At 42.3% G+C, this 24,323-nt stretch overlaps 1 protein-coding gene across 5 annotated transcripts in view; it reads left to right on the forward strand.

Annotated features, from left to right (window-relative positions):
• Positions 1–24,323, forward strand: part of hmgcra (3-hydroxy-3-methylglutaryl-CoA reductase a) — a 70,550-nt gene that overhangs the window by 39,438 nt on the left and 6,789 nt on the right. For 4 of the 5 annotated variants that reach the window (XM_069937431.1, XM_069937440.1, XM_069937450.1 and 1 more), the window contains 5 exons: positions 3,632–3,802; positions 3,915–4,055; positions 4,951–5,109; positions 11,903–12,057; positions 18,918–23,087. In XM_069937431.1, the coding sequence (XP_069793532.1) occupies positions 3,632–3,802; positions 3,915–4,055; positions 4,951–5,109; positions 11,903–12,057; positions 18,918–18,972 (681 nt within the window). In that variant the 3' untranslated portion in view covers positions 18,973–23,087. Of the gene's footprint in view, positions 1–3,631; positions 3,803–3,914; positions 4,056–4,950; positions 5,110–11,902; positions 12,058–18,917; positions 23,088–24,323 lie in introns of those variants that run through there. The other variant, XM_069937460.1, reaches the window with a different exon arrangement.

Consider the following 24,323-nt stretch of genomic DNA (forward strand, 5'->3'; position numbering starts at 1 on the left):
TTCTACTACTGATGACACAAGAATTCTCATAGTAATGAAGAAAAATCTCCAAACGCTTTTTACAGATCAGAAACACTCTTCAGGAGACAGGTATGAATGTGTCAATGACTTTGTCTGCAGAAGACTTCTTGAACAGAAATACAGAGGCAAGATGCAAGCCACTAATTAGCCGCAGAAATGGGATGGCCAAATTATAGTTTGCCAAGAAATATTTTTAAAAAGCCTTTAGAATTCTGGAAAAGGGTATTGTGGACAGATGAGACCAAGATTAACCTGCATCATTTGATGGCAAGAGCAAAATGTGGAGGCGTAAAGGAACTGTTCAAGATCCAAAGTGTACCACCTCATCTGTGAAACATGGTGTGGGTGTTGTGGGCTGGGCATGTATGGCTGCCACAGGTATTGGAACACTTAACTTCATTGATGATGTAACTGCTGATGCCAGTAGCAAAATTAATTCTAAGGTGTAGAGAAACATCTACACAAGTTCAAGCATGTGCCTCCAAACTCATTGGATGGCACTTCATCCTACAATAATCCTAAGCATACTGCCAAAGCAACAAAGGAATTTTTCCAAAATTTTTAAAAATGGCAAATTCTTGAATGGCCAAGTCAGTTACTCGATCTAAATCCAATTGAGCATGCCTTCCATATGCTGAAGAGAAAACTTAAGGGGATAAGCCCCCACAACAAGCAGGAGCTGAATGTGGCTGCAGAGGTGGCCTGGCAGAGCATCACCAGAGAAGATTACTTCTTGAGGTCTATGAATCACAGACTTCAAGCAGTCATTGCATGCAAAGAATATATAAGAAAGTACTAAACATGACTACTTTAATATACATACCTTTACTATGTCACAAATATTATGGTGCCCTGAAATGAGTAGACTATGGCTATAAAGTATTGTAATTTCTACATGGTTAAACTAAACTATATACAAATAACCAAATAAAATCTGGAATGTGCACTTTAATCATGTGAATTATTTGATTACAAATTTAAAATTGGAGCACAGGTGCAAATGAAAGAGAAAAGTGCCTTCCTTTATCTAAACATTTCGGAGGGCACTATATTTATTTTAAATTGTGTGTGTGATCATCATGTACCTTCTTTGTACTCCATGGTCCAGAAAAATGCTGTTTTGTCAGGTTTTAAATGTGCAGTTGGGTGATGATAATCTTGAACTAATTTATACTTACTGCAAACTCCTCCTACCCCAGCCTTGCTCTCCGTCAGGAAGAAGTTTCACGAGAGTGGGTTCATACTACCAGATTTGGGGACTGTTACTTCCTGTCACACTCCTGAATGAACCTCACATTTCTGTACTGTCTTCATTGCTGTGCTACGTGTGGGATGTTTAGCTAGACTGCTGAACAAACTTTCCCACTGCACGTCATATCAATGAAGAATAAAGTGTAGAAAATAATAAGAATATCTTTGGGGTAAAATGACAAACTGCCTCCTGACATTGACCTCAGTTGTTTGCAGTTTTATATTTCTGGTCTGCTCAAACTTTCACTTGGCTTTCTGAGTTACAGCTCAGTGCTATATGGTAACGTATTAACTGGTTCGGTGATCAGCTTAATTTCGAACTCTGTATATTCTTTGTGGAGTTTATTTTTCCTGTCTCTAGCTGTGCTTTTTCTCTTCTCCCTTCCACTTCTTTCTACCATAATGATCTGGTTTCCTTCCATATTCCAAAATTATACTGGTTGATGGGTTAATAAGCTACTAATGTACATGTAAATCAAAGGCATGAATGGGCATGTGAAAGACTTACAGGAAGGTGGGTGGGAGGAATGGACAACTCTGGGTTGAATGGCCCTCCTATATGATTTTAAAAAGATGAAAGTATGGTGACAGTGAGACTCCATCTAATGTTCATGTTCAGTACTTGAGTTGATCACTTTACAGTTTTAACTTTTGCACTGCCATTGCTCAAGATGGATAGACCACATTTAATACCCTCCATAATATATCCAGATCAGAAATAAAGTAGTACGGCACAACTCCAATCATCCAAAATCAGATTCTCCAAAATTCTCATTTATTTGAATTTTTTTTTTAAATTTTGCATATATAAGGATATGTGAAACGATCAGAAATCCTCATTTATCTGAATTTCCTGGAGCCAAAGGGTTGAAAAAAAATTCACTCAACATGAAATTAGAGTAATGAATGTCTTTGTTTCATTCAGTTAACTCCCTCCCCTCTCTCTTTCCATATCTTCTTTACCTAACTCTTTTCTCTCCAACTCTCCCTCAAACTATGTGCTACTGTCTCCCAGCTGCAAGTGGTCAGAAGAATCCCCTTCATCCCTGCGTCAAGAAGCGGAAGCTTGGGCTCAGTAGTGTTCCCTCCCTCCTCTTTTCCTCACCCCTTCTCTCCCTCCCTCCCTCAGCACAAGGGAGTTCCTGATGCTGAACCTTCCCTTCGACCTATTACTGCACACTCACTGGACTCTCCAGTGTGCGTATGCTGTAGACTTGGAGGGAGGATTTGGACTTGGGAGTCAGGAGCACCGGTGTCCGGGGAGGCAGGAGCCTGCTGACTCACCAGTGAGTGTTCCACTGGCCCGGGAAGCCTCCCTGGGGATCAGTGGCAGAAACTGGTTGGCAGCGGTGTTATGGCTAACATTTGTTTTTGCTGAGAATTAAATATTAATGTTTAACCTTCTCTCATTAGTGGTGGTTGTTTAAACCTTGATGCAAGTGATTTACTGTTGCTACTGCGTTGTTTTTTTTAAAAAATGACCAGTTCTCCAAAAATCCATTTATCTGACATGGGTCTGGTCTCTACCATTTCAGATTGTACTGTATGTGATCTTATGGGGGAAAAGTTGAAAAAAAATTCTTTGTTTGGACATTAACCCACTTTTTGCGTAGTAAAATATGAGGCTTTTGGAAACATGTAGGGAAATGAAAATCGTAGAGATGGCCCACAGTTCAAGAAAAACAGTGAATATTTTAGGTCAAAGAACTAATCTAAAAAAAATTCTTGAGCTAAAATGCTTGAATTTTCTCTCTCTCTCTCTCTCTCTCTCTCTCTCTCTCTCTCTCTCTCTCTCTCTCTCTCTCTCTCTCTCTCTCTCTTTGGAGTTTTTCATCTCTGCTTTATCTACTGTTTCTCTGGTATTTTGCCTCTGGGCGATAACTGAAAAACATACAATGTTGGAGAAGCTCAGCGTCGGTGTCCTTTATGTAACAAAAGTTAAGATATATAACTGACGTTGCGGGCTTGAGCCCTTCATCAAAGTATGAGAAAATGCCAGCAAGCATCCAAACAAAAGAGTTGGGGTGGGGACGGGTGGGGGGGGGTGATGGTGGCAAAGGCAAGAGATGATGGGAGGGGACAGCAACAATGAGGAGGAGGAGGAGGAGGAGGGATGGCTGGGTGGGTGGAAGAACTGGAAAGACAGGAGAAGGGGAGGGGAAAATAAGGCAAGCAGGTTTAGTGGAAGGCAGTGAAGTCATTGTTAATGCCATCTGGCTGAAGAGTGCCCAGATGGAAAATAAGGTGCTGTTCCTCCAATCTTTTTAGTTTTTGCTTCAAACATGGTGTCTAAGGAATTTTGTGATTTTCTGGGCTATAACTAAATGTGTTCCTTTTTCCCCTCCCCTCTAATTTTTAGGGCACAGAGAAAGCTCTCACCAGATTGCAAGAGAAGTTTCCATCTGTCCAGATACTTGCAGTTAGTGGCAATTACTGCACTGACAAGAAACCTGCTGCTATAAACTGGATTGAAGGAAGGGGAAAATCTGTAGTCTGTGAAGCTGTCATTCCAGCTAAAGTTGTACAAGAGGTATATTAATATGTACAGATATTGTGCAGTTAATTTTTATATGTTCTAATTATTCACTCATCATTCACTAATTTCAAGTATAATTATGATTTTTTTTTTCTGTTTTCCTCAGATATTAAAGACCTCAACACAATCTCTTATTGAAGTGAATATCAACAAAAACTTGGTGGGCTCAGCAATGGCTGGAAGTCTTGGTGGTTACAATGCACATGCTGCAAATATTGTCACTGCAATTTATATTGCATGTGGCCAGGTGGGTGCAGTGATCTTTGTATTTATTCTATTAATTGCACCTTTTTTCCATACAACTTTAAAATACGCCATTTAGTGAAAGTTTGCTGGATATTTGTGGGGTCAATATTCATATTCAAATTATTTGTGTTCAGGTGTATTTATGATGAGAGGTTCCCTGTAGTTTGGTGACCAGGATAAGACAGCAGCGATTTGTAAAGCTACATGGTTTTGCATCTTTACCATTTAAAAAAAAAACACAACAATTTTCTTTTACTTTAAAGTTGGAAGCTGTCACCAATTTAGTAATTATTTGAATGGAATGGTTTTGCTCTTGTCTGCTATCTTACCAATAATAGTTTGTGGAGTACATTGCTTTGTGCTTGGATCCCATCTGATACTATGGCATCCTTGTACAAGAATGACAGAAATGGATGAAGGGCTACCCAGTAAATGGTGCATTTACTATCAAAATTGTCACTTTGCTTTTGAAAACCATGCAACTTTGGCCAATAAATCTTGAGCTTTATGGTTAGTATTATAATAGATGTTGCTAATATCTTTTACTGACTGCCATTGAAGAAATTCTAATGGTTGAAACAGGCTCTAATTTTGTATAATGTGTGCATATTTCATAGCAGTATAAAATGGGTCCTTGTTAAGTGTTACTAGCTTGATTCTTAAAACTTAATTCAACTGATCATCTAATTTTGAGAACTAGAATGTTGCATTATTGATTATAATTTCCAGATGTTAAGTTCATGAGTTCTACCTATTTGTATTTTTAAGGTAAAGAGTGGTGGGGGTATGGGAAATGAAGGGCTAATTTAGGATATCATTTGATATTGACAGTTTGCAGATATCAACTTGGACATGTGGAAAATATTGGTATATTATGCTCCTTCCAACTGTTGCAGGATCCAGCTCAAAATGTTGGCAGTTCAAATTGTATTACATTAATGGAATCAACAGGCATTAATAATGAAGACTTGTACATCAGTTGCACTATGCCATCCATAGAAGTTGGAACTGTTGGTGGAGGAACGAACTTGCGACCACAACAAACATGTCTGCAGGTGAGGATTTGTGCAGAGCAAATAGCTGTATGCCATCACTTTATAAATGTGTATAATAATCGACACCATGTAAAAGTCAACTCCTTATTTTTGGCCCAAAAATCTGAATGAAGATTTCCATATATTGTGTGTAAAAGTCACCCCACCCCTTCCTATTTTTGATCCCACCTGCCCACTCACCGGAGCTCCCAATGCCTCTAACACAGTCCCTTTTGGCTACGCCCATCCAAGCTACCAACCCTCTGACTGCAGACTCCTGCCTAGGCCCTGGCCACTTGCCCATCCAAGCTCCCGACATCCTACCATCAGACTCTTCTTAGGCCATGGAAGCCTGCGCATCCAAGCTCGTGATGCCCCAACCATAGACTCTCGCCTAGGCCACAGGCAAGGTTCCATTCTAAAATGCCATGCAGACATTGCATTGGGAAATTTGACAATTGTTATTCTTAGATGTCTCGTAGGTTATTGATTATATATTTCACAATGTTGATGGTATGGGATAAGTATTAATCAAGATCTAGAAGACAAGGTTGTCCATTATCTCCAACTCTTTTCCTCATGGCTGTTGAACCATTAGTGGAATCCATCCATTTAGATCCAGACATAAAGGGTTTTAGGATCAATCAAGAAGAACATAAAATCATTTTATTTGTTGATGTTCTGATATATCTGACAGAACCAGTTAACTCATTCCAAAAATTGCAGTCTAAATTGGAAGATTTTGGGATTGTATCCGGTTATAAAGTCAACTGGGATAAGAATGAAGTTGTGCCTCTTACGGGTGGGAATTATGAAAAAATTGAGAGAAATTCTCAATTTAAGTGGCCGCTCAATGGGATTAAATATTTAGGTATTAAAGAGGATAATTCAACGTATAAATTCTGCAGGTTGTTATCTTGCCTTGTTTCGGAAAATTGAAGATGATCTTAATAAATGGGGGACCCTCCCAATAACTGTGGTTGGAAGAGTACAATATTTTTTTCAAAGTTTGCCTGTTCCTATACCTAAGAGATTCTTTCAAAACCTTAATAAATACATCAGGAAGTTTCTGTGGGAAGATGAGCCTTCCAGAGTCTCTATTGATAAATTAACTTGGAATTATGAATTGGGAGGATGATGCTCCTAGATTTCAAAAAATATTTTTGGGCAATCCAGTGGAAGTTTGTCAACTCTCTCTTTGACGGAGACAAGTCTCCATGGGTAAAATTGGAGTTGCATAAGGTTGGTGAGAGGATAGATGAAAACCTTGTATATAAATTAAATTCTAAATTATCTGGCCCTGAAGAGGCTCCCTATTAAAGCGCATAATTACAATATGGAATAAAATTAATGGTCAAATGGGGGCGAAGGGGTGGGATCTTTCACCTAAAACATCTCTGGCCCAAAATATGTTATATCCATTAACAATTGATAATAAAATCTTGGGCACCCCAGACAGGGGTCAAGTGTATTGAGGATTGTTATGAGCAGAGACAATTTATGACATTTGAGCAAATCAGGAATAAATATGGAGTTTTAAATACATCTTTTTTTTTTCTGCTATCTTCAGTTAAGATCCTATTTAAAGGACAAATTAAGTCCAGCTCTAAGCTTGCCTCAGTGTAGTGAAATAGAGACTCTGGTTCAAAAGGAGAGCATTAAAAAATTATTCAAAAATGTATTCTGTTGGATATGATGCCATTATGTGTATGTGATGATGTGGGGAACTGATGTGCATGTTTATAGTACTCCATTTTGGTATGTAGTTTAGTAATGAATCAACCTGCTATCAGTCTGTGGATACCATTTATTACTATGGGGGCCCACAGTGGCAACAAGGAGGTCAAGAACTCTCATAACCATTTATCAACTCCAAGGACAGAAGAGTCTTATTACGACTAGTAAAAACACGCCTGGGAAGGGTATTTGAACGTTTTGATCAACATGTTATAACTGAGAATCCACCGTTAAATAGAAAACAGGCACTTTTCCTAACACAGTTGAGGGGGGGGGGGGGGAGAGAGAGAAGATGTATGAACTGTTAAGATCACTAACAATTCCAAATATGCCTGATTCCAAAAGATGTACACAGATATGTCAAGCCATTGGACAACACCTTAACCGCCAACCACCAGAATGACATAAATTTTACCAGTATAAGCAAATGCCAGTGGAGTCAGATCCAGTTTTTCTGGCTGCATTGCGTAAACTGTCTAAATACTGTGGATTTGAGCAATTCAGAAACAGTGCTTTAAGAGACCAATTAGTTATGGGTTTAGCTAACCAAGCTACCAGAGAAAAACTAATTGGAACATAAAATCTGACACTCGAATTGGCTAAAGACATTGCTGCCGCCGCCGCCGCAACAGCAGCAAACAATGCAGACGTCTGCCAGAGAGATTCGATGGCTATCAATAAATCTTAACGTCAATATTTTTCCCACAGTAACCCTTCCTGCCCAGAATGTTTTCGTTGTGGGAAGACAAATCGCAGCCCAGGTGGCTGCTACTTTAAAAAACCCAAATGCCACAACTGTAATGAAAAAGGACACACAAAAACAAAATTCCCCATGAATAAACTGAAGAAATATTATAAGCTAAGCTCCAGGAAAATGCATTTTGCAGAAGGAAAGGGGAAAAGCCCAGACACTGAAACCGCAGATACCAATGACTTGAGGAGGAACTAGATGGAGCAAACAAATTATACAAGTCATCCACGTCTGTGGACTGGGCCAAAAGGAGCCGAATTTCTACATCCATATTGAGATTAAAAATAAACTAATATGTATGGGACTGAATATGGGAGCAGTGGTTTCCCTGATGCCGAGAACAATGAAGGAGTGCCTGCTACCACAAGCAAAGATGCTAAAAACAAACACTGTTGTAAAAACAGTTACTGGAGAGAAAATACAAGTCTTCAGAAAGTACAAAGTACACATTAAGTACAAAGAACAGACTAGCCTGTTGCCTCTCTATATCGTAAATACAGAGGGGCCAGCATTGCTTGGTTGCAATTGGTTAAGCAACCTTCAAGTGAATTGGCAAGAAGTGGGAAAGTTAATAAGCCAAAAGAACAAAGAAAAATGGAATGAACACCCACAGCAAAACTCAGACCCCAGACTGGTTCAAATTTTGAAACGATAGAAAAAAGAATTCAAAAATTTTTTGGGGAAAAATACAAGGAGAATGAGCCAAGTTAGCACGTGAAGCCCAAAGCATAACCCAAGTTTTACAAACCCAGAGCCAAACTTTCACAATAAAAGAAAAATCTAATGTGAACTCAATAGACTGAAGAAGGAACATTAGAAAAAATCCAGTACCCCAAATGGGCCACCCCAATTGTGCCCATGTGCAAGGCAAATGGAGAAATGCGTATCTGCAGTGATTATAAAGTGACCATCAATCAAGGATTGCAAATTCCAGAAGATCCCATTCCAAAAGCTGAAGAACTATTCCAAATGTTAAATGGAGAACAAAAGTTCACGAAACTGGACCTATCACAAGCATACCAACAGGTGGAGCTGGACTACAACTCCCAGAAATATGTAGCCATAAACACACATTTAGGATTATTTTACATATACTCGCATGCCAGACAGAATATCAGCAACTCCACTGACTCTGAGTGGGCTGCTACCTGGATGACATCATCATTACCGGCAAGGACGACACAGAACACTTAACTACCCTAGATGTTGTTCTGAACCGACTGCAACAAGCAAGCATCCATCTACAACAAGTGTGTTTTCATGGCACCGTCAGTTTCAAGATCAATCAGGAAGGGGTATAGATGGACAATAAAGGTACGGAAGAAGTACTAAGCTCCTTACCCGACCAACAAAACAGAACTACAATCATTTTTGGGTTTGGTCAACCATTATCACCAACACATTCCAAACATGTTTGTTATTTAAACCCCCCACCCCCCTAAGCTGCTTTAAAAAAAAAATGGTACTGGAATGCAAAAACCAAACAAGCCATTGATGAATTGAAAACACTTCTAGCAGTAACCATGTCTTAATCCATTACAATCCTGACAAATAACTGACACTAGCATTGGACGCGTCACCTGTGGGATTGGGGGCCGTACTGTCACAGAAAACGGAAAAAGGAGAGCAACCCGTAGCATATGCCTCCCGATCACTAACCGCTTGTGAGTGGAACTAAGCTCAATTAAAAAGAGAAGGGCTAGCCATCATCTTCGGGTAAAGAGATTTCACCAATACCTGTACATGCAAAAGTTTACACTGGTTACAGACAACAAACCATTGAGTCTAATATTGGGATCTAAAAAAGGAATACAGATGGTTGCAGCAGCTCGAATTCAAAGGCGGGCGATGCTATTGGTAGCATACGATTTTGATTTAAAACATAAACCAGTGTTACAGAATAACCATGCAGATGCCCTCTCCTGCTTACCACTCCCAGATACTGAGCAGAAAGAATCAATCGTACAATGGACATCAGAAGCAACCGAAATAAATCAAAGCTAATTGGATCAACTTTCGATCACAGCAAAAGGGATCAGTAAGGAAACCCTGAAAGATGTGATATTGTCCAAAGTTTTCTAGTTCACAAACAATGACTGGCCAGAAGATCAAGAAATGTCAATGAAAATGAAACCCTATTATACCAGACATGGCGGGTCAGGCCATTGAAAAACTTTTCACATCGTATGGATTACCCAATGAACTTGTTTCTGACGACGGCCCGGAATTGGTATCGGCAGAATTTAAAGCTTTTGTGCGTAATAACAACATTCGCCACATGCTCTCTGCGCCATATCATCCAAGAACAAACGGAGAAGCAGAACGTTTCATACAAACTTTCAAGAAACCCATGAAGATGAGACGAAATTCACACTCATCATCGTCCCGTTAAAAATTGCCAATTTCGTGCTGAGTTACCAAAATATACCACACTCAACCACCAAAAGAATACCCACAGAACTGATGTTCAGAAGAAATTTAAGGACCAGACTGTTGGCAATATGTTGAAACATCAGCCTCAGATCGCCACAATCAACTTCCACTAATGAAGATCCAAGATCAATAGAAATGAGCAAACCAGTTTTGATGCAGGATTACTACGTCACCGAGCTCCATGGGTATGGGGAGTAGTCTGAATAAACTCAGCCCATACTCTTATCACATCCTAGTGACCAACTAAGACCAGTGGAAAATGCCATTACTCCCGAAACCGGGGACGAAGTTGTACAAAGTGAGAGACCTACTTGACTACCAGTAGAAGCATCTCCACCGCGTGCCGACATACATGGAGAGGTGTGAAACCACCAACTGAAGAAATACCATCAAGAGGGGCACATAAATCCAGAGGGCTGCTTGCCTGGTCTCTGGTTTTCACATGCCAACTCCAAAAAGACTGTCAAGATCCTCTTCTCCACCACCCAGTTATACCCTAACCGATGAACCGGAACAGGTCATGCCTCGAGTTCCTTTACAACAACAAGCATTTCCGACCGATGCCACTTCACTCCAAAGATCCAAACGAAACACACACCCACCAGAACGATTCAAGGACAATGTATGTTTGGTGGGGGAGGGAGAAGAGTCTTGGATATGACACCATCACATGTGCGTGATGACGTGCGGAACTGATATATGCATGTTTGTAGTACCCCATTTTACAATGTAGTTTAGTAAAGTAATGAATCAACCTGTTATCAGTCTGTGGATGCTGTTTATTACTACAGGGGCCCCCCAAACATAACATATTCCTTACTTCAGGTGGGAACCCCTAAACAAGGGCTTGATAAATCGAGACAGAGGTGAGAATCCGATTTGGGTATAGAAATTGATTCATTGTGGTGACACATCATGATTAACATGATTAATTAAGGTATCGGCTGGTGCAATGTAACTTCTTGCATCAGCTATACCTTCACAAAAGTTACATAAATTTAACTTGGAAATATCAGACCAATGTTTTGAATGTGGTCAAGAAATAGGTACATTCAATCTGGTTGTGCCCTTAAGTGAGGCCTTTCTGGGAAGACTTGGGTAATCTGGAAAAAAAAATTGCAGGAATTTAATACCCTCAGGCACTTGAATTATTTTTATTGGGGAATTTAGAAGACGCAAGATCTAACATGAGGCTGTTGAAATATCAATTAAAATTTGTTAAGCTCGCTTTAGCAATGGGTAGGAAATGCATAGCAGTTGCTTGGAAACATTTTCAAGAATATGGAATTCATACCTATGGTACATCAGGGTAAATCTTTAACGATCCCCCTTTCTGTCTCTTCCCCCGATGCTCACAGTGCCGAGGACCCTAGATAAGTCAGGTTATTTGTCCCTTGATGGGAGTGTGGTTTATCCTAGGTGAAGCCAATCTTCTTTTAATGCTTTCTCTTTTCTTTTTTTCTTTCTTGTTCCTGGGAGGAGGGAGGTGGTGGGTGGGAAGGTTCCTCTTGTTCTTTTTTCTCCCTTTGGTTCAACATTTTTGTAGTATTATTGGAATTTTTCTTTCTTTCTAATAATTGAATCACAAGTTGACTCTCCTTTCTCTCACTTACTTTAATATCGACAATCAGATCGATAATTTGTATTATTTTGTTAATATTATTCATATTGTTATTTTTCTTTTTGATTATTTCTTTGTCTTGACTGCATGTTGATTGAAAATTCTCAAAATATTCAAAAAGTAGGAATATCAAACAGTGATTGGAGAGGTAACATGGGAACTTGCATGTACTCAAGCAGATGAGCAGTTTTGGTTTGCTATCTCTGAACGGATGCTATCATTGATTACATCATGGTTTGTACTTAATATAAATGCCTTTTTTCTCATTTTAGATGCTTGGTGTTCAGGGTGCATGTAAGGAGTCACCTGGTGAAAATGCACGACAACTGGCAGAGATTATTTGTGGGACAGTGATGGCGGGTGAGCTCTCTCTTATGGCAGCTTTGGCAGCAGGACATCTGGTAAAGAGCCACATGATCCACAATAGGTAATTTGATGTCTCTTGTATTTTACTTTAATGTTGAAGCTTTGATGTAGAACATCATTCAGTCCATTTGTGCTGTTCTCATAATGCCCTTGTGCTGTAACTTGTTCCAAGATGATTGAGCAAATCAACTTTCTGGTGCTTTCAAGTAATCTGCAAGCCTTTGTTAAACTATGAACCTTGGCACTGATCACTAGTACACCATGACAACCAGTACAAGATCTTTTTTGTCCATTTCCTGTTAGACAGCTAATTTTCTGTTCACTGTTTACTTTCAACTTGATGAGCTTTTATTTCCAAATATTTTTGATTTATCATCTTGCCAAATGCCTTCATCAGATCAGATTTTTTTTGTCATGTAATAGAACAAATGTAATATTACATGAAATTGCCTTTAGTCTGCCATAATTAAAGATTTGCTATTAGCATTGCCTGGAACCCTTTATAGTCCGAGGAAGAGAACACCCCCCCCCCCATTAGCACTATGCCAGCTGTCAAAGTGTATCAATGGAAGGGAAATGAATGCAATTGCTGTTTCAAGGAAGATAGCTGAATGGTCTAAGGGTGAATAAGTCTCTCAGACCAGATGGATTGCCCCCCTTTGGTTCTTAATGAAATAGAGATTGTGGAGTCATTGGTAATGATCTTTCAGGAATCAATAGATTTGGGAAGGGTCCCAGAGGACTGGGAAATCGCATATATCATTCCACTATTCAAAGGCCCTTTCAGGTGGCCTGAACACCCCCATGTAAAGCCGCAGAAAATACCCCCTTGCGGCTCCATACTCACTCACCTGACTACTCTAGAGCACCTCCAAGGTGCCAACGCCAACCCTCGGGGAGGGATAATCGGCGGAGCGCAGCACTCCACCTGAATGTGCAGCCGCTGTAAGCAGCTGCTTAGGGGTGGACTGATGACAGCCCCTGCCCCACTGTGGAGGGATGATTGGCAGGGGCCAACGGGGCAGGGACGGGCAGCCGGTGTGGGCTGTGACAGTCTGGCTAGCTGCTCCTGCATCTCACTGGGTGCTTCGGTCTTTGGGGGCTGCTTTCTGCAGCTCAAAACACAGCACAGCAATGGAGGTCTTCCCTATCCATAATTCCACCCTCCCCCCCCCCCCACCCCCACGCAGGTGGAACTGTTGTGGGAAACACAGTGGTTTCACCTGCATGGGGGATTATGGGTAGGGAAGACGGCCATTGCTATGCAGCATATTTATGACGGGTGGTGCTGCAGCACCAGTCGTCCTGCCTCTATTAGATCCGGAGGGTGCTATGAGGCTCCTCTGGATATGAATAGGCCCTTTTAGGTGGAGGAGGTAACACTGCAGCAGCCTTTTAGGGCTGCCACCTGAAAGGTGATTTAGCAGTTTTAAATCCACTCCTGTCATCGGCCTCAAGGCAGAGGGTTCACCTGAAATGGCCTCAAGAAGGGAGGGAGGCAGCAGGAAGGAAATTATAGATCAGTTATCCTAATGTCAGTGGTTAGGACAATATTAGAGTTGATTGTCAAGGATGTGGTCACAAAGTACTTGGAGGCAAGATGGGCCAAAGGCAGGATGGTTTTGTTCATGGAAAATCTTGTATGGCAAACTTATTGAAATTTTTTGAACAAGTGACAAACAAGCTAGATGAAGGAGATGTCATGAATGTGTGTATTTGGATTTTTAGAGCCTTTAACAAGGTGTCACACAGGGATCATATTTTGCTAGCAGTGTTCCACAGAGATCGGTGTTGGGGTTGTTTCTTTTTATGTTGTATATCAATTATTTGGATTATGGAATGAATGGTTTTGTGCCAAGTTTGCAGATGACACAAAGGTAAGTGGAGGAGCAGGTAGTGTTGAGGAAATGGAGGCTGTAGAAGGATTTGGACAGTTTAGGAGAATGGGCAGAGAAGTGGCAAATGAAATACAATGTTGGAAAGTGAACGGTCGTGCAGTTGGGTAGAAAAAAAACAAGATGACTATTTTAAATGGGGAGAAAATTGAAAATACCCAGATGTAAAGGGACTTGGCGGCGGCCCCAGTCCGGGCACAGGGAGAGCAGCGGCGGCCCCGGCCCCGGTCCGGGCGAAGGGTAGACGGCGGCGGCCCCGATACGGGCAGGAGCAAGGGGGAGACGGCGGCCCCGGCCTCGGTCGAGTGAGGCAGACGGAGGCCCCGGTCCGGACAGGGAGTGGGAGGCGGCGGCCCCAGTCCGGGCACAGGGAGAGCAGCAGCGGCCCCGGCCCCGGTCCGGGCGAAGGGTAGACGGCGGCGGCCCCAATCCGGGCAGGAGCAAGGGGGAGACGGCGGCCCCAGTCCGGGCACAGGGAGAGCAGCAGCGGCCCCGGCCCCGGTCCGGGCGAAGGGTAGACGGCGGCGGCCCCGATACGGGCAGGAGCAAGGGGGAGACGGCGGCCCCGGCCTCGGTCGAGTGAGGCAGACGGAGGCCCCGGTCCGGGCAGTATGGACCGACCTAGGAGGGGAGGCAGGCCCCTCCAGCCCGGGTAAGAAACCTGCATAGGAGAAGGCCACTCCGATATAAAACCTACGACCCAAGGACCTCGCTGCCACGTCCCAGCTTGCTTGGCCACGGCACACGAACCATGGGTGTAAAGGGTGGGGCCAGTACTGCGCGCACTGCACTCCACCTAAAAGCTCCTTTGCGCAGGCCCGAGGACAGGTCCACGTCCTCCCCCTCAACGTCCTCCCCCTCCACGTCCTCCCCCTCCACGTCCTCCCCCTCCACGTCCTCCCCCTCAAAAGATGCTCACAAACTCAAGCTAGCATGCTGGAACATCAGAACCATGCTAGATAAGACTGACAGCCATCGACCTGAACGTCGGTCTGCCCTCATTGCACATGAACTCCTCAGACTTGACATCGACATAGCCGCTCTCAGTGAAGTCCGCCTGGCAGATGTAGGCAGCTTCCAAGAACGCGGCGCGGGCTACACACTCTACTGGTCTGGCAAGCCTTCGGATGAACGACGCCTATCTGGTGTAGGCTTCATGGTCAAGAGCTTCATTGCCTCCAAACTCGAAAACCTTCCGACAGGCCTCTCGGACCGAATCATGTCCATGCGACTCCCACTTCAAAACAAGCGTCACATCACCCTCATCAGTGTCTATGCTCCAACCCTCCAGGCGGAACCAGCAGAAAAGAACAAGTTCTACACCGACCTGCGCAACCTCATCCAACGTACCCCTACAGCCGACAAGGTTGTCATCCTGGGCGACTTCAACGCTCGTGTCGGCAAAGACTCAGAAACCTGGCCAGGAATCCTGGGCAAGCATGGCGTTGGCAAGTGCAACGACAATGGGCGCCTCCTGTTGGAGCTCTGCGCAGAACAGCGGCTTGTCATTACAAACACCCTTTTTCAGCAGAGGGACAGCCTTAAGACCACCTGGATGCATCCCCGATCCAAACACTGGCACCTCCTGGACTACATCCTGGTGCGAGAAAGTGACAAACAAGATGTGCTCCACACCAGGGTCATGCCTAGCGCGGAATGCCACACTGACCACCGGCTGGTTCGCTGCAAGCTCAACCTTCACTTCAAGCCAAAGCCCAGGAACAATAAAGCCCCCAGAAAGAGGTTCAATGTTGGAAAACTGCAGTCAGACGAAGCGAGAGGAAACTTCCAGGCAAACCTCAAAGCAAAGCTCGACGTTGCAACCCGCCTCACGGACCCGTCCCCTGAAACCCTCTGGGATCAGTTGAAGACTACCATACTGCAATCCACTGAAGAGGTACTGGGCTTCTCCTCCAGGAAAAACAAGGACTGGTTTGACGAAAACAGCCAGGAAATCCAGGAGCTGCTGGCAAAGAAGCGAGCTGCCCACCAGGCTCACCTTACAAAGCCGTCCTGTCCAGAGAAGAAACAAGCCTTCCGTCGCGCATGCAGCCATCTTCAGCGCAAACTCCGGGAGATCCAAAATGAGTGGTGGACTAGCCTCGCCAAACGAACACAGCGCGGACATTGGCGACTTCAGGGGTTTCTACGAGGCTCTAAAGGCTGTGTACGGCCCCTCACCCCAAGTCCAAAGCCCGCTGCGCAGCTCAGACGGCAAAGTCCTCCTCAGCGACAAGATCTCCATCCTCAACCGATGGTCAGAACACTTCCAATCTCTTTTCAGTACCAACCGCTCAGTCCAAGATTCCGCCCTGCTCCAGCTCCCTCAACAGCCCCTAAGGCTAGAGCTGGATGAGGTTCCCACCCTGGATGAGACATATAAGGCAATCGAACAACTGAAAAGTGGCAAAGCAGCAGGTATGGATGGAATCCCCCCAGAAGTCTGGAAGGCTGGCGGCAAAACTCTGCATGCCAAACTGCATGAGTTTTTCAAGCTTTGTTGGGACCAAGGTAAACTGCCTCAGGATCTTCGTGATGCCACCATCATCACCCTGTACAAAAACAAAGGCGAGAAATCAGACTGCTCAAACTACAGGGGAATCACGTTGCTCTCCATTGCAGGCAAAATCTTCGCTAGGATTCTACTAAATAGAATAATACCTAGTGTCGCTGAGAATATTCTCCCAGAATCACAGTGCGGCTTTCGCGCTAACAGAGGAACCACTGACATGGTCTTTGCCCTCAGACAGCTCCAAGAAAAGTGTAGAGAACAAAACAAAGGACTCTACATCACCTTTGTTGACCTCACCAAAGCCTTCGACACCGTGAGCAGGAAAGGGCTTTGGCAAATACTAGAGCGCATCGGATGTCCCCCAAAGTTCCTCAACATGATTATCCAACTGCACGAAAACCAACAAGGTCGGGTCAGATACAGCAATGAGCTCTCTGAACCCTTCTCCATTAACAATGGCGTGAAGCAAGGCTGTGTTCTCGCACCAACCCTCTTTTCAATCTTCTTCAGCATGATGCTGAACCAAGCCATGAAAGACCCCAACAATGAAGACGCTGTTTACATCCGGTACCACACGGATGGCAGTCTCTTCAATCTGAGGCGCCTGCAAGCTCACACCAAGACACAAGAGAAACTTGTCCGTGAACTACTCTTTGCAGATGATGCCGCTTTAGTTGCCCATTCAGAGCCAGCTCTTCAGCGCTTGACGTCCTGCTTTGCGGAAACTGCCAAAATGTTTGGCCTGGAAGTCAGCCTGAAGAAAACTGAGGTCCTCCATCAGCCAGCTCCCCACCATGACTACCAGCCCCCCCACATCTCCATCGGGCCCACATCTCCATCGGGCACACAAAACTCAAAACGGTCAACCAGTTTACCTATCTCGGCTGCACCATTTCATCAGATGCAAGGATCGACAATGAGATAGACAACAGACTCGCCAAGGCAAATAGCGCCTTTGGAAGACTACACAAAAGAGTCTGGAAAAACAACCAACTGAAAAACCTCACAAAGATAAGCGTATACAGAGCCGTTGTCATACCCACACTCCTGTTCGGCTCCGAATCATGGGTCCTCTACCGGCACCACCTACGGCTCCTAGAACGCTTCCACCAGCGTTGTCTCCGCTCCATCCTCAACATCCATTGGAGCGCTCACACCCCTAACGTCGAGGTACTCGAGATGGCAGAGGTCGACAGCATCGAGTCCACGCTGCTGAAGATCCAGCTGCGCTGGATGGGTCACGTCTCCAGAATGGAGGACCATCGCCTTCCCAAGATCGTATTATATGGCGAGCTCTCCACTGGCCACCGTGACAGAGGTGCACCAAAGAAAAGGTACAAGGACTGCCTAAAGAAATCTCTTGGTGCCTGCCACATTGACCACCGCCAGTGGGCTGATAACGCCTCAAACCGTGCATCTTGGCGCCTCACAGTTTGGCGGGCAGCAGCCTCCTTTGAAGAAGACCGCAGAGCCCACCTCACTGACAAAAGGCAAAGGAGGAAAAACCCAACACCCAACCCCAACCAACCAATTTTCCCTTGCAACCGCTGCAATCGTGTCTGCCTGTCCCGCATCGGACTGGTCAGCCACAAACGAGCCTGCAGCTGACGTGGACTTTTTACCCCCTCCATAAATCTTCGTCCGCGAAGCCAAGCCAAAGAAACTTGCATGTCAGTGGCATTCATTTCAAGAGGAATAGAATACAAGAACAGGGATATAATGTTGAGGCTTTACAAGGCCTGACTTGAAGTTTTGTGAGCAGTTTTGGGCTCATTTAAGAAAGGATGTGCTGTCATTGGAGAGGGTTCAGAGGAGATTGACAATGAGTGTTTCATAGCTCTTGGCCTATACTTGTTAGAATTTAGGTGAATAAGGAGGAATCTCATTGAAACATTTCAAATGTTGAAAGGTAAGGATAGAGTAGATGAAGAATGATTTTTCCCATGGTGGGAGAGTCTAACACAAAAGGGCACAACTTCAGGATTGAAGGGCATCCCTGCTTAGAACAGAGATGCGGAGGAGTTTCTTTAGCCAGAGGGTGGTTAATCTGGAATTTTTTGCCACAGGTGGTTGAGGGGGCCAGGTCATTGGGTGTATTTAAGACAGAGATTGATAGGTTCTTGATTAGCCCGGGCATCAAAGGTTATGGGAAGAAAGCCAAGTCGTGAGAGTGGGTGGGAAAAATGGATCAGCTAATGATTAAATGGTGGGGCAGGCTTGAAAGGCTGAATAGCCTATTTTTGCTCCTATGTCTTGTGGCCTTATAGAATTATATTCAGGTCCAATAGCTCAATAATGAATCCAACTGCAACACTTTGGAAGAATGAAATTTAATGGTGGAGAGAATAATTGGAATATAGATGAAATTTTGAAATAATACTATTTTGAAGTGAAGAAGTGGTCGTTAGTTCAAATTTTTTTTAAAAGCCGCACTGCCTACTCTGTCTATAGTTGGGCCTTTAGTATCCAAAAACCAGTTTTGTGCATTTTAAGTGTTCTGTTTTTTTTTTGTAGGTCAAAACTCAATCTTCATGATCTCCCTCGCAGCTGTTCAAAGAAAGCAGCCTGATCAAAATATTGCAACCTGAAGGATAACTATAAAGACTAATACTTGGACATTTGAAAGATGATTTTGAAATTTTCCCTTTATAATTTGAGGGATAGCTCAACTTTTGAAATTGCTGGCATGTTAACCTATCAGCCTAAGGTAAAGGCAACATAGATTGGACAAGAATTACTCTCAAAGCTCAGAGGTGGTTTGACCCGAAGCCTCACAGTGATGCACAAGCTTGAGTACCCTGTGAAATGTACAGTGAAAAGCACCGACAAAATAGTGGACCTAGTGAATCTTTGTTATTCTGCATAATCATGTTGTCTTGAGGGGACTTCCTATGTCTGCATTTTTTTTTCAGTAACTTAAGTTATTTTTATATTTAAAGTTGAGTTGATTTCAAAACTGGAAATAACTTGTGGCTTGGGGGAAAAGATTACTGGTAGGAACATGTAACTATACTTGATTAAAAGTAATTCATGGCTACAGACAATTGTGTGTTTTGTTTTCAGTTCTGAAGTAGGGTTATTTGTTAAAGTGTCAAAAATTAAATTTGAAAATTTAATCGTGCTGTGTTATTCCTTTGAGATGGTGGAAAAAACACTTTGTTTAAAAAAAATGGTGCCAGAAATCTAGTAATAATGGACCTCAACTTCTGCTTCATCTCATTTCATTTGCTTACATGAATTCAAGTACCAGTTGACTCTGCTGGAGACCGCTGAATAATAAAATTATATCTAGCAACTACAGCCCCAGTATTAACTAAACATAGTGCAAGTTTAGGCATACAGGATCTGCCCTTGGGTGTATTTAACACAGAAATTGATATGTACTTGATTAGCCAGGATATCAGATTATGGAGTGAAGGCCAGGGAGTGGGGCTGTGGGGAAAATTAATTGGTTTATGATTGAATGGCCGGGCAGACTCTTTGGGCTAAATGGCCTGTTTCTGCTCCCATGTTTTGTGGTCTTTTAAATTCTGGAATTGATGAGTGAGGCATTCACATTTTCACAAACTGCCAGGCACAGTGGCGCAGCACCAGAGATCAGGTTTAATGCTGACCCTTGGTGCGGTCGGTGTGGAATTTGCATGTTCTCCCAGGGTTTCCTTCCACATACAAGATTTGTACAGTGTTGAAGGTAATTTCCCACTAATGTGCAGGAAAATGGTAGAATCTCTGAGTTGATAAGAATGGAAGGAGACTAAAAAAATGGGCTCGGGGTAGGATAAATGGGTGGTTGATGTTCAGCACAGACTTTGGGTAAAGAGCTGTTGCTCTCTGGCTATTACCTCACAATGATATGGTGGCTTTGTGCTTAAATAGTCATGCATGGTTCTGGGATAAAGGAGAACCATAAAACTATTGGTTTGTAATTTTTCTACACTTTTTACATTTCAGCACTTGCTATTGAGACTGAGGTTTTCTGTAATTTACTGAAAAGATGAGTAGAAAGTTTGATGCAACTTGCTGGCTGTAGTTCAAGGTAATTTATTATCAATCCCACTGTATATGCGGAAGCACATTTTCATTTGAGCAATGGTCAGAAAAATCTACTTGACGTGCTTGAATGTTGCCTTTCTTTCCTGATTTCTTTTCATCCACATTTGAATCTAATTTAAGTCTGATTTTAGTGAAAGTGAATCAATGAAAAGGCATTCCGAACAAACTGGGTATGAATTCGAATTGTGCATGATGCAGTATAAAAATTACTTGTATTTAAGGTCAGCCTGAGCCAGTGTGATCGAATTCCCTTGGTCTTTTATCCCCTATCTTAAAAAAAAAATGCTTTGTAATGAACTCCCCCCTCCACCTTTTCATTTAGGCTCCTGCCTGCTTTCTGATCATGGGGCTCAGGCCTGAAGCATTTGTTAAATTTTCCTTCCGATAAATGCTGTTTCCTGCTGATTTTTTTTTCCCCTTAATACAATTGCAGTGTCTGCAAACTTTCTTGTTTAAGAAATCCAACAAGTCATGCTTGTGCACTGGAGATTCCATTCCTTTCTAGACCATGCCGTTTTATTCTGCTATTTTTGCTGATCATAATTCAGTGCAGCTTTGTCACAACTGAACCATCATATTTCAAAGATGGATTTTTTTCACTCTAATCTTCACGATGGGGAGGATTTTGTAATATTCTTGCCTTTGTTTGACTTGAAACAAGTGTATCATTTATGATAATGCATTGCTTTACTCCATTGAAAAGTAGTTCTTAACTATATGTAAATAAGATGCCTATTTTAATGTCCTAATTTAATGGAAAATTCATTTTTTAATTCATAATGTACTTGTAAAATTATAGCTAGCTATTCAGTAACCAAGGAAATAATGTTCTCAGCAACCTTAAGTTTTTGTTGGGCTAAATTATTATAAAGCTATGTACTCTATTGATCACATGCTGTAGTGACAACAGTGTATTTTGTGAAATGATAAATAATTGCTTTAACAAGCCAGCGATCGGGACCGGACTGGGGTTTGAATCCTGTGCTGTCTGTAAGGAGTTTGTAGATTCTCTGTGTTTCCACCAGGGGCTCCAGTTTCCTCCCACTGTTCAAAATGTACTGGGGTGTAAATCAGGCAGCACGGACTCATGGGCTGAAATGGCCTATAACCGTGCTGTATGTCGAAAAATTAAAAATTGTCAATTGACAAAACCTAAAGTTTACACAATTTTGCAAAATGAGCCAGGTGGGGAACAATGCAACAACCCCTGTTTTTCTCTTGCAGTGAAAAGAAATGCTGACAAATGAATCTGCTTTAAATTTAAAATTTAGACATACACCACATTCACAGGCCAATTCAGCCCTATGAATCCGTGCTGTTCAATTTATACCCCATTAGCCTATACCCTGAAGGGTGAGAGGAAACCAGAACCCTTGGAGAAAACCCATGCAGAAACTGGGAGAATGTACAAACATATTACAGGTAGCATGCGATTCTAACCCGGATCCAGTGCCGATAGCTGGCACTGTCAAAGCATTGCACTAACTGCTACATCAACTATGCCGCCCCTTCTCATTTACTCCAAGTTGCTTTCTGAACAAGAAATGTATTATTTTTATGGCTACCAGTGAAACCCCAATATTCTCCATTTGTTTGAAAATAAATCTAATGTGAAGGTACTGTGATGTATTTGTTTGTTTAATGAACTGATAGGCAACATGTTTCTTATTAAAACTCAATAGTAGCTGCTTTTAGCGTACAGTGATCATTGCTTTTTGTGGAAATGAATAGTATCATTTTCCTCAAGCTTGCACTAAATGTGAATACTTTTATTGTATTGATAATTGGATCATTTGAGAGATCTTTCTGCTTGCCTACATGATCAAGATGAAAGTATGTTTTGATTGTTGCTTCAATTATCTAACAGTTTTTATAAAATTGGTCATCCACTAAGTATGAAGCTGTAAACTGGCTTCATTTAAGTCGCCATTTTAGGTCTCAATGTGCCACACTCATAACTTCAGCAGGGGAGACCAATTTCTACAGTCTCGATGTAGACCCGCCACCTGAAAAGTTGACCATCTCTTTGCCTCCTCAGAGGCTGCTTGATCCACTGGGTCCTTCCAGCACGTTTTTCCACTCCGTAGTCTTCTATGTGGCATTATGGTGTAAAAGTTCATTCAGGTATCAGCTGCTACGTGCCCCCAACTGGTTCCCTACCAACTTTGCAGCATTTACTCAATTTTGTGGTAACAAGTTTAATTTGTTTGCATTTTACCAACATTACAAAAAACCGATCCATTGCCCATAAAAAAAAATTCTAAATTTCTTTAGTACTTTGGTGCTTTAAGATACCTTGTTTAAGTATTTTGTGTAATGATTGATTGAAGTTGGGCAATTAACCATTGCCCAGTCCTATAAAGAGTAGCCTGATGATTTGTTCCATTTGTTGAGGGAGGACTTGATGTAATTTTCATGAGTTCAGTTTTCTTTGGACACATGGTGATAGCAATATTGGGGATGAAGGCACCATTCTCAGTCCACAGGAGGCATTTAAATTTAGGTTTATGATATTTTTATGTTTAAAATGTCATTAATAGCAATTTCACATCTGCATACTGTATGTAAATGTGTATGAATGCTTGTGTGTATTAAAAAAAATTTTTTAAAAAATAAACACTCTTATTTCAAGTTTGTGTCCTGTAACTTGATACAGAGCTTGCCAATTGTACACCAGTTGCAAGGTTCCATTCTGGATACATTATTAAGATTTTACTATAGACCAGTAGTATTCATGGAAAAGATTGTCATTAATGAAAACTGGGTTTTCCAGTTAAGAAAATTAAAATAAGATTACATTAAAAAAAAGCAAACTGAGAGAAGCACAAAAAAGGACATGAGAAAAGAATAATGGGAAAATGCAAGGAAATGCATCCTTTTGCTTTTCAAAAGGAAAATGTAATGATGGTATGTCAGTCATAGAAAATATAGGGCTGTCTCATATGCCATTATTTTTATGGAGATGTTGAGTGAAAATGCCACCACTACCATACATCAAATCTCTAAAGATCTACAATTTTGTACTCGTTTCCAGTTAAGTATTGATAAGTAGCTTGCTCTGAGCATTTATTCCTCCCCTTTGCAGACCTCCGATCACATCTTTGGCTTTCACTCCAAGGAAACATTCCTGGCCTCTAGTCTCTCCTTTTGACATATCCTTAATCTGAGCAGACTCTCCTCTGCATTTTGTCCAGTCACCACAACTGCAGAGTATGCCAGCTGCAGTCTAATCAATATTTTATAGACCAGTTCCTAGCATGAGTAACTCCCTACCAATATTCTTTGTCAAAGCCATGAGAGGATTGATAGAGTGAGTGCTGTTTTACTACTGGTGATGTCTTGGAGGATCACAAAATTGTGTTTCATTCATGAGCAGAAACTAGTGGATCACACGTGAGGATAATTTGGAGTTTACTACAAGAGTTGCAGTCTGGACAATGGGACAGAAATAGCATTGCCATTTGTATGTAATGATTAGGAAGAATGAGTGGATGTGAGAGATGGTGGAGATATTATCATGTCAATTGACATCAATAGTCCTAAGTAATTTCTGAGTGTGATCTGGTAAAAAGGAATGGATAATGTAGCAACACTTACAATGTCAGCAAACCAGGGTTCAAATCTGGTGGTTCTGTAAAGTGTACATTCTTGTGTGTGTGTGTGTGTGTGTGGATTTCCTTTAGGTGCTCTGGTTTCTTCCCACCCTTCGAAATGTATGGGAGTTGTACCTTAATTGATGTATGGTGGGGGAAGGAGAGAGCATGGCCTCATGGGCTGGAAAGACCTATTTGCATTGCCGTATGTCTAAAAAAAATATATTAATAGCCACATATGAGAAGCCCAACTTACTAGGGAGTAAATGGGGAA

Source organism: Narcine bancroftii, chromosome 1, assembly GCF_036971445.1.
Source record: "Narcine bancroftii isolate sNarBan1 chromosome 1, sNarBan1.hap1, whole genome shotgun sequence".
NCBI classification, from domain to species: domain Eukaryota; kingdom Metazoa; phylum Chordata; class Chondrichthyes; order Torpediniformes; family Narcinidae; genus Narcine; species Narcine bancroftii.